Here is a 12,690-nt window from a genome sequence, read left to right on the forward strand (position 1 = left end):
GAAAACCCTAACACATGCTCATGGCAACTTGGGATTGAGCCTATTCTGCATGTCTTTGTACTGTAGCAGGAAATCTGAGCATCCGGTGGAAACCCACCAAGCAGGGAGAGAACATGCGAACTCCATGCACACAGACCCGGGGCGGGATTGAACCCAGACCCTGCAGGTGCAAGGCGAATGTATTAACCACTAAACTACCGCGCCGCCAGACTGAATGGTAATATTAATACAATTTTAAGAATATTGTGGCAATTTTAACATCTGACAATCTACACATCATCTATTCATAGACTGGTATCGTGCTTTGCTTAGACTTTTGTTTTGAAACCCTTTTGTGTTCGGTAGGGAGGAGCTCTCCGTGTCTGGCCTTTAAGAATCATATAACTGAATCGACTCTTTTGAACTCCCCGTTAACGGGACGATCATCTAAGGTTGCTATTCGTTTCTTTCACCAGCTCTACTATTACTCAATAAGTCAGTCACAAGAAATAAGGTAAAAGTAAAATTATTCTATTACCTCAGGTGATAGAAGTGTTTAGTATGTGTTTCTTTTGCAGATGCAAAAGGGTTTGATTCATTCGTGGTTGTGAATTGATTTAACCGGTTCAACAGCTAAGAATAGAATCGGTGGGGAATCGCCGATTCTTTCTGCAGCTTCACTCCGTATTTTCAGCGCCTCATGAGTCGCGAACTCAACCTGGAGCTGAGCAGCTGTGCGAGCCGGGAGGAAGCTCGTCGTGTCCCGGGTTATAACCCACGTTTATAAAGTGGGGATTTGTTTGAACCGCGGTTTCAGTGGATTACAGCAGCAAAGCTTTATCACACACAACATCTCTGGAAAGAAAAGACCCTCTGAAGGTAAGGACTGAGGTTTTCTTTTCTTTTGTATGTGTTAAGGCTCTGGTGATGGCGCTGTTAGGGGCCGTGGCTCAGTTTGGGGGAATATCGGCACTTTGAGGCCTAAAGTTGGAAAATAACAACAGAACGACCACCGATACTATGTATCCATAGGGAATGGTCTATGACGTAATTTCCGCTCTGCGTTTTCTTATCTGGTGTTTTAAAGTGTTTACAAATTCAGTTTTAAGAAATTGTCAGTTATCTCACAGACTCTGGTACAGCTTTACTGGAAAAGTGTGTTAATGAAACACATGTTTTACAGACGTTTTTCTACATAATACTAATTATATTGGTGGTTTTTCTGTTTTTTTTGTAAAAACAAAATCATTTGTGTTATCACATTCAATGACATATATGCCGTTAGTACTAATCCTAAATGTAATAGATCTATATCGTTTATAATTGGTTTAATTATGATAGTTTTGTATATCTGTCAATGAACTATGACATATTGACTGTAAGCCACTGAAGTTTAAAAAGATGTATTTGACTAAAACGGTAAAAAGTTACATTATTTAACCTGTGTACTGTTTTCTCTAATGACCATATTTATAATGTACCATACCCCAGGATTGTGTGTGTGTGATGTATATTAAAGATTTTATTCCCAGACATTTTCCCTCAGACACATCACTCCCAGACATCTTTCTTCATCACATGATTCATTCGAGGCACATCCTTAGAGCTGTCTTTTTCTCTCTCCTTATTTCTGTCAGGAATGTCAGGAATTTTGGACACAAAATAATACACCATGGCCTGCAGGTCACATAAATTTCTAACTCCAGTATAAAAAAAGACTAAGATCATATGTAAGTTTCCTAATAAAGAACCGAAAGGAATGGAAAACTTGCGTTGTTCAAATGTGAAAATCAACAAAAGCGTAAGCAGGATTGAACTGGTATTAAAAAAAGGATTTTAATAATTAAACAGCTGTTTGTTATTTTAGAAAAGACTCATCATGCTAAGCTGTTTTAATGCTTTAAAGTGTAGTCAGTCAAAGTCAAATAGGTTATATGTTTCAGGCCATTTTATTATATTTAAAATAATATATTCATGATTTATAAAGAAGTCTTTTCAACTTATTTGGATGGGAAAATGTATGTTTCTTGTCTTTATCTGAGCACGAAAAAGTTTTTTTTTTTTTTCCTTTTCTTGTTCTTCGTGGCATTCCAGTTGACTTTACTTTGACGTCTGGACGGTAAAAAGCAGCAGCGAGTCTTTCATCTTCATCTGCTTTGCTCTTTAAAGAGACTCTCAGGTTCACATAAGAGCTAGTGATTTGCAGTTGTCTGGAATACTTTCAGTACAGGCCTGACTGGTGTTTTATGCAGGCTGACATGCGATATGATCAAGTTTGAACATGGGAATGTAGAGATTTCTCTGAAAGTGTTAGTGTGTAAGAAATAAAACATGAACATGGCATACTATTAAGGGACAAGAATCGAATTCAGTTTGGTGTAAGGTGGCCCAAAGTCAAACACAGTAACTGTGAAGCATCATGGAGTTGTTAATAAGAGCACTGTTTTTATCCATTTGTAGTTACATTGGTGAAACCTGTTATAGCAGCTACTAGTCTCTTTTTTTCTCTACTTTTCCCCCCCTCTTGAAATCCAGAAGTTAACAAAACAGTTTTTTGTGGTACTGAATAACCTCAAATCATAACTTTTAATGTGTGGTAAAAGTTAGTGACTTTTCTGTGTGGTAAAAGTTTGTCAGCTTTACTTCTGACTGTTTTGCAGCCTTTACACTGGATACACTAGTACCTAACAAAAAGCTCCTTATAGAAAACTTCCCTATTTAAACATGTAATATTACGCATTATTCTACTCCATTTATCAACAGAATCTACTGCGCAACTCCCTGTAACAAGGTGTTGGTGTAAACAACAAGGTATTAGAGCTGTAATGTAAACTTTTAATATACAGTTACTGCCTTCATATGTAACTGATAAAAAATTAATCAACATCATCTGACCAATCAGAATCCAGATTACTATTTTTGCTTGTCTACTTCCTGCCCCCAAAAGGCGCACACTGTTAATAAATATTAATGAATTTTGGTGTTGTTGACCTGGAAACGATCCATTGATGTGATACCCTGGTCATTCAGTCCATTCAGGTCATCATCTGAGTTTTTGTTTCCACATAACTTGGGTGAGACTAGACCTGACCAACTGAAATGACTCGAGATCATAACACTGCCTCCAGTGGCTTGTACAGCTTTATGCACTTTCCCTTCTACTCTGACCTGCCCATCACTTTAGAAAAGTGTCAGTCCAGACTCTCCAGACCACATGACCTTTGCCATTGCTTTAAAGTCCAATCTTTATGCTTTCTAGCAAACTGAAGCCCTTTTTCTGATTAAGTGGTTTTCCTATAGCCACACAGCTGATTATTCCCAATCCTGTTTCACTATGTGTGAAAATGGTTTTAGTATTTTGTTATTTTTAATTAATTAATTAATTTATTATGAAGCTTAACCAAACCATCACAATCACTGCACTTCACTGCAGTAATTATCCAGTCAAAGGCTCTTATGCGTGGTCGCTTAGATACACCAAAACAGTGAGTTTTTCATTGACCAGGCAGTGTATAAATATAAAAAAAAAATTGTGTTCCCTGGCATCGTCTCTCCACCTACCCTCAGGTATGCGTTTATGGGGCGAATGGTTTAAAAATGTCTAATTTTAAAAAGGAAACACAAAGCACTTCATTCATTCCCTCAGCTCAGTGACGGAGTCCAGCAGTGTGTGGTTATGAAGGACTGTAGCCTAGCTATTAAAACACCATGGCATGTTAACGGCACCACTGTCCTGTTCTCTCTGACACTCTGTAAAGAGTCGACACACAGTAAAAAAGGAACAAGAAACGTCCCGAGTGACTCAGTTCAGTGAGAGGAAAATGTGTCTCCTTCACCTCAGCTCTCTGACTTTGCTCTTTAGCAAGAGACATCGAATAACACCAGAATGCTGAAACATTATTTGCTTTTTAAATAGAATTATTAGCATTATTAGTTATTTACTAATAATTGGCTAGTTTAAAAATAAAGACACAAACTTGACACACAGAACAGCCTGTGTTATTAAATAGGCCTACATGTAAGGCAAAAACGACAATGCGTGCATTTCAAGTTTGTCCAATCTGTCATATTACAATTGTTCAAGTTTATTTTCTGCATCTTGAACAGAAATCTGTGTCTGATAGCCATCTGTAAATGATTGTAGGGATTCGTAGACTCCATGGTTGTGTGTTGTTGTTGTTGGTTGTAGCGAGCGTGTACATGCCGACCTGGCTTAAGCTCCCCTTCCTCAACCCCGCTTTCCATAGGCCATCTCTCCATTTCCTGTTTCTGAATTTCAGCTCTATTTTGATTTCCACTCAATGTTATTGTATGGCAGGGCTTTTGAGAGAAATCCCAGCATGCCGAGCACAAGGCATGCTGAGCTGGCACCACTTAATGATGTTTATTTACTGAGGTGGAGTCACAGCGTCATATTTAAAACAAGAGCCTCCCACTTGTTTCTCTTTTTCTGAGAAAATGCAGTGTCGTAATTATTATATTTGTTTTATAACCTTCAATTTGGCTTTAAACAAGAACATAAAAAAGGTTGATGTGCCCTTTCACCCTTTTTCGTATGATTTCATACAGGTGAGTGTTATGCATGTGGGTGTTTAGGCTGAGTCGTAATCTCCAAGGATCAGCTCTTCAAAGTGTTTCAACGAGAGACATATCTTTTTGTGTAAAACTGATAGTGTTGGAAGTGCTTTTTGTATCTGTCCATTAGTGTTATCAACAAAAGTATGGAAGTATACACTCGCCAGCATGTGTGTATATGTATATATGTATTTGTATGTGTGTGTGTGTGTATGTATTTATGTATGTGTGTGTGTGTGTGTGTGTGTGTGTGTGTGTGTGTGTGTGTGAGTGTAAAGGTTTAATTAGCAGAGTAATAGCATCAAAAATTGCTTAAAATATTGCAAAGCACATAACATTATATGACATATCAGAGTTAAAAAAAGGACAAATTGTTGGTGTGTCGTCTCGCTGGCACATCTGTAACCAAAACGGCAAGCCTTTGTGATGTATCAAGAGCCAACGGTATCCCGTATCCATGGTAATGTCAGCATACCACCAAGAAGGACAAACCACATCCAACAGGAGTAACTGTGGACACAAGAGGAAGCTGTCTAAAAGGGATGTGCGTGTGCTAACATAAAACCACAGCTGCCCAACTCACTGAAGAATTATGTGTGGGCCTCAACTCTCCTTTTCCCACCAAAACTGTTCGTCGGGAGCTCCACAGAGTCAATGTACATGGCCAGGCTGCTATAGCCAAACCTTTGGTCACTCGTGCCAATACCAAATGTTGGGTTCAATGGTGCCTGCAGCGAAAACGTTGGCCTGTGGGCAATGTGAAACTCTGAGTCCACCTTCACTGTCTTTCCCACATTCGGGAAAGTTATGATCTGGAGAAGCCCCAAAGAAGCGTACAACCCAGACTGTTGCATCCCCAGAGTGAAGCATGAGGGTAGATCAGTGATGGTTTGGGCTGCAATATCATGGCATTCCCCAGGCCCAATACTTGTGCTAGATGGGTGCATTACTGCCAAGGACTACCGAATTATTCTAGAGGACCATCTGCACCCAATTGTTTAAACATTGTATCCTGAAGGCGGTGCCGTGTATCAGGATGATAATGCACCAATACACACAGCAGGACTGGTGACTGAGTGGTTTGATGAACATGAAAGTGAAGTTGTACATCTCCCATGGCCTGAACAGTTACCAGATCTAAATATTATTGAGCCACTATGGGTTGTTTTTGGAGGAGCGATTCAGGAAACGGTTTCCTTCACCAGCATTATGTAGTGACCTGGCCACTATTCTGCAATCCATCTGGCCCCTGTGCAGGACTTGTATCTGTCATTCCCAAGACGAATTGATGCTGTATTGGCATCAACCTTTATATTGAACCCTCTTTTACCTTTAGAAGCACCTTAATCCTTGTGGTATAGATTCAACAAGATGCTAGAAAGATTTCTTAGAGATTTTGGTCCCCATCATGCAGTTGCTGCAGATTTGTTGGCTGCAACAAATGATTCCTACATTTTGTTGGCCCCATGATAGGAATCTTCTGTTCCACCACATCCTAGTTGTGCTCTGTTGGATTGAGATCTGGTGTCTGTGGAGTCAGTACAGTGAACAAATTATTTATGTTTAAGAAACCAGTTTGAAATGATTCCAGCATTTTGACATGGTGTATTTTACCCTGTTAGAAGTAGTCATCAGAAGATTGGTGGATTTCAAGTAATTTACATACAATACGTATTTACAAGTAAGCTACATACATACATTTAATGTATTCAGCGCACAAGATGTGCATAACAAAACATTTCACAATGAAATAACAAAGTATTAAGTTCAATAAACAAAACTGTATAATAAATTAAGATTAACTAACCTCAACTCTAGTTAATAACATACTGTACACAGTAGTACTAACTGCTTGATAAACAAAACTGTAATAAATAGTCTTAAAAACAGACAACATGAAAAAAATAAAGATTAACTAACCTCAATTCCAGTCATAACAATAAATAAAAACTAACGTAAATCAAAACCAAAAAAGTTCTATTGTCTGTGGTGATAGACACTTGTTGCTCTTCACATGATGCTAACGTTTCTTTTCACTGCTTCCCTGTAATTGCCCGGTGTGCTGTGGCAGCTCTGATTGGTTAACATATTAATATCATGCGCACAAGAACATATTCTAAATAAAAATCTAAATAAATGAATAGATAAAATTGCAGCCTTATGCGGTTTAGAAATTGCATGTGCTTAAATTGCGTTTTTTTTGTTTTTTTTGGTGATTAATTGCACAGCCCTATAAGGCAGTTTTGTTTAAATTCAGCTTCTGGTCAGTTATGCACTTTAGTAAACTGTCACTCTCACATCCTGTTTCTATATTTATTATGTCAACATATAAAATCAAATGGCTTTTGTTAATGCATTTAATGGGGACTAGTGGATTTCTGGATCACAAAGAATCACATTGACTGTGTAGCTCACTTTTGGTCACTTACCTTTAGGGTTAGGTTTCATGTATAAATTTTGATTATGAACTATATTTGTAATCTCAAGTTACCTAAAAGATATAGAACAGACAGTTTTAATGTCTATAAAAATGAGGGTCAATGGAACTTTTTATTGTGAAGAATAACAACAGTTGTGAGAGTAATAGCTACCTTCATTTCTCTATAAAGGTCCCAGCTCCACTAATGTACTTATTTCATTGTTTTACTAGTACTTGAAAACCATCAAAGTAAAAAGTTTTCTCTGTAAACCGGAGCCATGATTGAACTGCATACATCTAATCTAAAACGCTGGCCCTTCAGGACCTCCTTTACTGGCCTGAACATGTGGAAATTGCTTGCAGCGAGGTCAGGACTGTGCAGGGATGTGGCCATAACTCCTACTACCTGGGTTTCTGTGCGGTGGGCTGTATGAAGTCCTGCATGGACCTGCAAAAACAGAATGCCTTTGGTGATCAGGCCTTTTTTAAATAATTAAACGCAAGGGTTATTAAAGTACTTTATGAAGCAGGCAGTCCTCCAATCATGGCTCTTCTATTATTCTACGCAATGAAAGGCCAGCTGTCAAAATGTAAGCACCGAAAAGGACAAAAACTAAAAAAAATTGGGTGGAATAAAAATTTTATTATTTAAATTCAAAATAGAGCAAAATTATAATGTTAGTTAGCTGCTTCTGTTATCATTATTTGACTGCTCAATAACCAGCACTGTTTCTAGCTTCCTGAACATGTCACTGCTCGTTTCTCCAGTTACTTTCTGATGTTTTGCCAGTTTAGTGACGTCTGTGTTTGAGTATTGATTTTTTTTATCATTAATTAATTACATTTTTAAAAAGAGAATTTTCCTTGCAAAAAAAGGGCAGAATGACAAAACTTGCAGCCTGCATCACAACTGTTGATTATTCAAGTTGATGGGGGCATCTGATTGTTCCCAAAGTCCAGTCAGGTTTTCAACAATAAGGCATTTTGTGACCAATCACTAATGACCTCTGTTCCCATTGATCAATGACCGGTAACCTGATCACCTGATAACTTCAAACAGCTTACCAGCAATGACCTGGAGGGGTCTCGAAGCACCAAATTTGGTCTTTTAGTTGTATTACAACTCACTTAGTATTAGACTAAATGAGATCTTTATTAGAGGAATGTGTAACGTTCCTGAACACCAGTTCACTTTTACTGCTACCGCTATTGTAATGGTAATTTTAAAACACTCTCCTTATCTACCTTGCTATATCTGTGTCATCACTGTGTTGCTCCCATATGTTCTGTTTAAACGTCTGCCCAGATATCCTAAAGCCTTTTAAGGGTATTGAAGGTGAGTTCCAGTGAGACTTGGCTAGGCTAACGGCCGTGATGATGATGTGATAAGAAAAGCAGCTACAGCCTTCCTCCTGGCCCGTCCTCCAATCACACTGTGTGTGTGTATTCAAATGGACCAGCGGTGCTTCCTACCAAAATCTGTGTGTGTATAAATAGAGCTGGAGAGGACTGCACTGGTATTTATGATTGTCGAGCTTTAGTGTTTAATAGGCCATGTGTTCTCCGAGGAAAACGGCAACTTCTGCGATTAGGTAATGGAGAAATTTTTTTCCTGATAGTAATGAAAATTTCTAGAAGGTTTGTGGGATCTGCAGTGTGATTTTTATTTATTTATTTATTTATCTTTTTTGTGGCTTGTCATATTGATTAATATTGTAGTTAAACTTGGTGGAAAGAACATCCCTACTCGACTGTTAATTAAGGCAGTTTGCACCTTTTCTGTTTATATAATGCGACGTGCATGGTTTATTAAGTGTCTCTTTCAACTAGTCAATTTTTTCATTGACTGACTGTTAATATGAAACAATGCAGTGGTTCATGGTCTTGTATTAGGCATGAAATAGATTGGTGTAGTGTTTATAAGTAATGCTTGTGCATTCAAATTCATTAATTTGACTCATGACTTGGTGCTCCCGGGCCTAGGATGGTGGTTGACCTGAAGTATGTCCTGGGAAAACCGGGCTAATCACATGCCCAGTCACACATTGTAGGGCACCATGTACATGCACATTCAACCTTAGAGGCAATTTAGATTAGCTAGCCCAATTACACAGAGGTGGAAGAAAACTAGAGAATGCTTGGAGATACAGTGAATGCATGTGAAGCTCCAAAAAGAGAGTTGCCTAACCTCGGGTTTAAACTAGGGATTAGAGCTGTGACCCTAAACATCTGTTCATCTGTTTTTTGTATTTTTAGATTGCGCCATAAATGTATCAAGAACTTGGATCCCAGTATGAAAAAGGCGAGCAGGCCCACAGGTGCCTCCAGCAAAACCACCGCAGCCCCTAAACCCACAAGCAAAGTGGAGCCTAGTGGCAGTATGGGCACTGGAGGAAAGAGCACCACCAAGAACCAAAACTCAGCCATTCTCTCTAAGGTGAGTCGTTAATCATGTCCAAATTAATGTCCCAATTACACATGTATTTTTACCTATTACACTATACAGAAAAACCTTGAATTGCAAATGACTTAATCTGTGCGTGTTTTCCAAGACGAGCAAAATGTAAAAAGAAATTTGAACTCTTTAGTAGTAGTGTTTTTTAGTAACTGTACTGCAACAACGGCCCCTGTGAAGAAAAGGTTAAAAAGGCTGTAGCAGTGTATGGATCTGTTTAATGCAAAATTTCAACAAAATCCTTAAAAGGAGCCAAAAAAAAGTGTCGTTAAAGATTCCACTTTACTAACAGAGACTCTCTGTCATAGGTTTTCGGGTCATATCGGTTTTAATAAAAGGCAGTTTGTAGAGTTATTGATTCATAATTTAAATGTTATGGTGGGACAAGGCCGAATGTTATTAATTAGAAGACAGACACAGAAAAGATAGAAATCTTCAACAACTAATAAATGCTAAAAATAGTACTTTGTATAAATTGTACATACTGTAGAAACTTTGTTGTTTGTGGAATCCATTAAATCTCTAATAAGCTTCTAATTTATTTTATCACTAAAATGAAACCCGACCATTAAACCTATATGGTCTGCAAGCTGTTGCCCTAAAGGTGGAAGCAAATAATTTTCTAGAATGTCTTTGTTTGCTGTCACATTAAGATTTCCCTTCACGGGAACTAAGCAGCCCAAACATGTTCCAGCATGACACTGTCTATGTGCAAAAAGTGAGCCAACGATAGTGTGAAAGAGCTCGAGCTGTCTGCACAGAGCCCTGACCTGAGCCCTGCTGAATACCTTTGGTGTAAAACAGAATGTAGACTTCACCCCAGGCCTCCTCATGCCAACACAAACATTAATGACCTAACTAATACTCTTGTGGTTGGATGAGCAATAATCCACATAGCCATGCTTCAAAATCTAGTGGAAATCCTTTTAAGAGCAATGGAGGTTATTGTAACATTAGAGAGACTACATCTGGAATATGAGACTACATCTGGATATTAGAAGAAAAGTTTTTAAAAACCATTAATCCACTAAGGTCCATTGTATGGTGAAATCTATCTGAGATCAAACATATTTAATGATTTAATTGATGATTATTAGGCAATTATCCTTTATGTAATAAAACAAGTAGCTTGTAAGTCAGACTTTCTTAGTCTGGGTAATTCCATGCTAGATGCTTCATACTATGCAGCTTTATGGTCTAGAACAGTTAAAAAATACCATGCAATAGTATTATAAATGCATTATGGTTACTGTATTAACGTTATTCTCCATATTACCCTTTATTAACTAGACAAAGAGCAATGATGACCTTGCAACAATGAGCGGAGGAAGTGGAGGAGCCTCAGTGGGCAGCAACAGCACCACTACCACAAGAAGCAAGAGGAGCACCAGCTCCACTCAGAACAACACTGAGACAAAGACCAAGACCAACTCGGGTACGGTCAGTCTGGGCTTTAGAATAAGTAATTTCTGGATTGGTGGAATGCTTCCAGTTGTATTTAAGAGCAGTCTGAGTTCTTTGTAGAAAAAACGATGACGAATGATCAAATATAATAATTAATTATAACCGGTTCTATGTTTAAAAGGTTCCTCAGGAAGGCGTGGAATGTCCTCTGGAGTAAAGGAACCTGGAGTGACACGTGAAAAAACCAGCACTACCAAAAAGCAAGCTGGACCCTCTAACTCTGTGGCTTCGAAGCGCTCTCGCTGTCGCACATCAACTGAGTCTGATACACAGACGAGCAAATTGCGCTATGATATCAGCAATAAAGCAATGCTGGAGTCAAGGGTAAAGGACTTGTTGGGCTTGGCCAAAAGCAAAGACCTTGAGATCCTGCACTTGCGTTCTGAGTTGCGTGGAATGAGGGCTCAGCTTGGCCTTGAGGACCAGGAAGCCCCTGACCAAGATGAGCAGTGTGAGGCTGAACTGCCACAGGAGAGGGAAGTTGTATCTGGGATAAGCGCTGCTGATGTGGAGTCGACCCTGCTGTTACTGCAGGATCAGAACCATGGCATTCGAGGGGAGCTCAACTTGCTGAAGAGTGAGAACCGAATGTTAAAGGACAGACTAAATGCTCTAGGATTCTCACTAGAGCAGCGTCTGGACAGTCCTGAGAAAGGACTGCGCTGTGCCTCTCTCAGTCCTGAGCCAACAACCAGCGGTGGAGGCAGTAGCAGTGGTGGGGATGGAGGGACACGAACCTCCTCAACTGAGGGTTCAGCCAGGGGTTCAACTGAGGATCTTCTGTCAGAAGCAAGGCGAGTAGGGTCTCCAGATGTTCCAGACAGTGAGTGCAGTGAGCCTTGCCAGGCTGTGATGTCCAGTGATGATGCCTTGGATGCACCATCTGGTTGTGGTTCTTCTTCAGAGTCAGAAGGTGGCTCACCGGGCAGAAGGCGGTCACGCAGAGGAAGTAGTGGCAATGCTAGTGAGGTCTCTGTGGCCTGTCTGACTGAGCGCATCCACCAGATGGAGGAAAGCCAACACAGTACTTCAGAAGAGTTACAGGCCACACTGCAGGAGCTTGCAGATCTTCAACAGATTGCACAGGAGTTGAGTGCAGAGAATGAACGCCTGGGCGAAGAGCGTGCCATCTTGGTAGACTCACTGCGCCAGCAAGGTGAGCGGCTGGAACTCTACAGCCGACAACTGGACTACTTGCGTGGCCTGCTGGATGAGCACCGTGTAGCTTATGCCAAAGACGATGAGGATGCCAAGAGCAGTCGATTCATGGAGCTGGAGAGGCGCTACACTGAGTTAAATGAGAACTCGCGGCTTGAGAGAGAGCAGCTTCTTGGTGTGCAGCAGCAGCTGAGCAGTGCACTGAAGATGGCAGAGCAGGAGAATGCTGAGGCGCAGGGCCTAATGGGAGCTTTGAAAGAACGTGTGCACCTGGCTGAAAGGGCTGCCGAGCTAGAACGAAGAGAACGTGAAGCCACTGCTGTTGAGCTTGATGCCATGAGGATGCAGTCCGAGGATGAGCAGACTGAACTAGCTCGCTGTCGGCTCCAGCTGGAACAGGAGAGACAGAGAGTCGCCCAACTCCTCTCCATCCAGGGTGGCGGGGACAAGACTGACATACGCCACCTGCTGGACGGTGAAAGATTAGACAAAGAGCGAGCTGAAAGCAAAGCAGCAGAGCTGCAGGAGGAACTGGGGCACACTCGCAATGAGGCAGCTCAGCTTCAGGATGCAGTTAGAAAGGTGTGTGTGTCTATTTTCCGTAGCTAAACATAACTAGATCCCTAACCAAATAAACAGT

At 40.2% G+C, this 12,690-nt stretch overlaps 1 protein-coding gene across 1 annotated transcript in view; it reads left to right on the forward strand.

Annotated features, from left to right (window-relative positions):
* The first annotated feature begins 594 nt into the window (after window positions 1–594).
* specc1lb (sperm antigen with calponin homology and coiled-coil domains 1-like b) overlaps window positions 595–12,690 on the forward strand; it is a 28,858-nt gene continuing 16,762 nt past the window's right edge. Inside the window, exons 1-4 of the mRNA XM_053478610.1 lie at window positions 595–858; window positions 9,230–9,410; window positions 10,719–10,863; window positions 11,014–12,632. Of these exons, the coding sequence (XP_053334585.1) occupies window positions 9,267–9,410; window positions 10,719–10,863; window positions 11,014–12,632 (1,908 nt within the window). The 5' untranslated portion in view covers window positions 595–858; window positions 9,230–9,266. The remainder of the gene's footprint in view (window positions 859–9,229; window positions 9,411–10,718; window positions 10,864–11,013; window positions 12,633–12,690) is intronic.

Source organism: Clarias gariepinus, chromosome 19 (assembly GCF_024256425.1).
Source record: "Clarias gariepinus isolate MV-2021 ecotype Netherlands chromosome 19, CGAR_prim_01v2, whole genome shotgun sequence".
NCBI lineage: Eukaryota > Metazoa > Chordata > Actinopteri > Siluriformes > Clariidae > Clarias > Clarias gariepinus.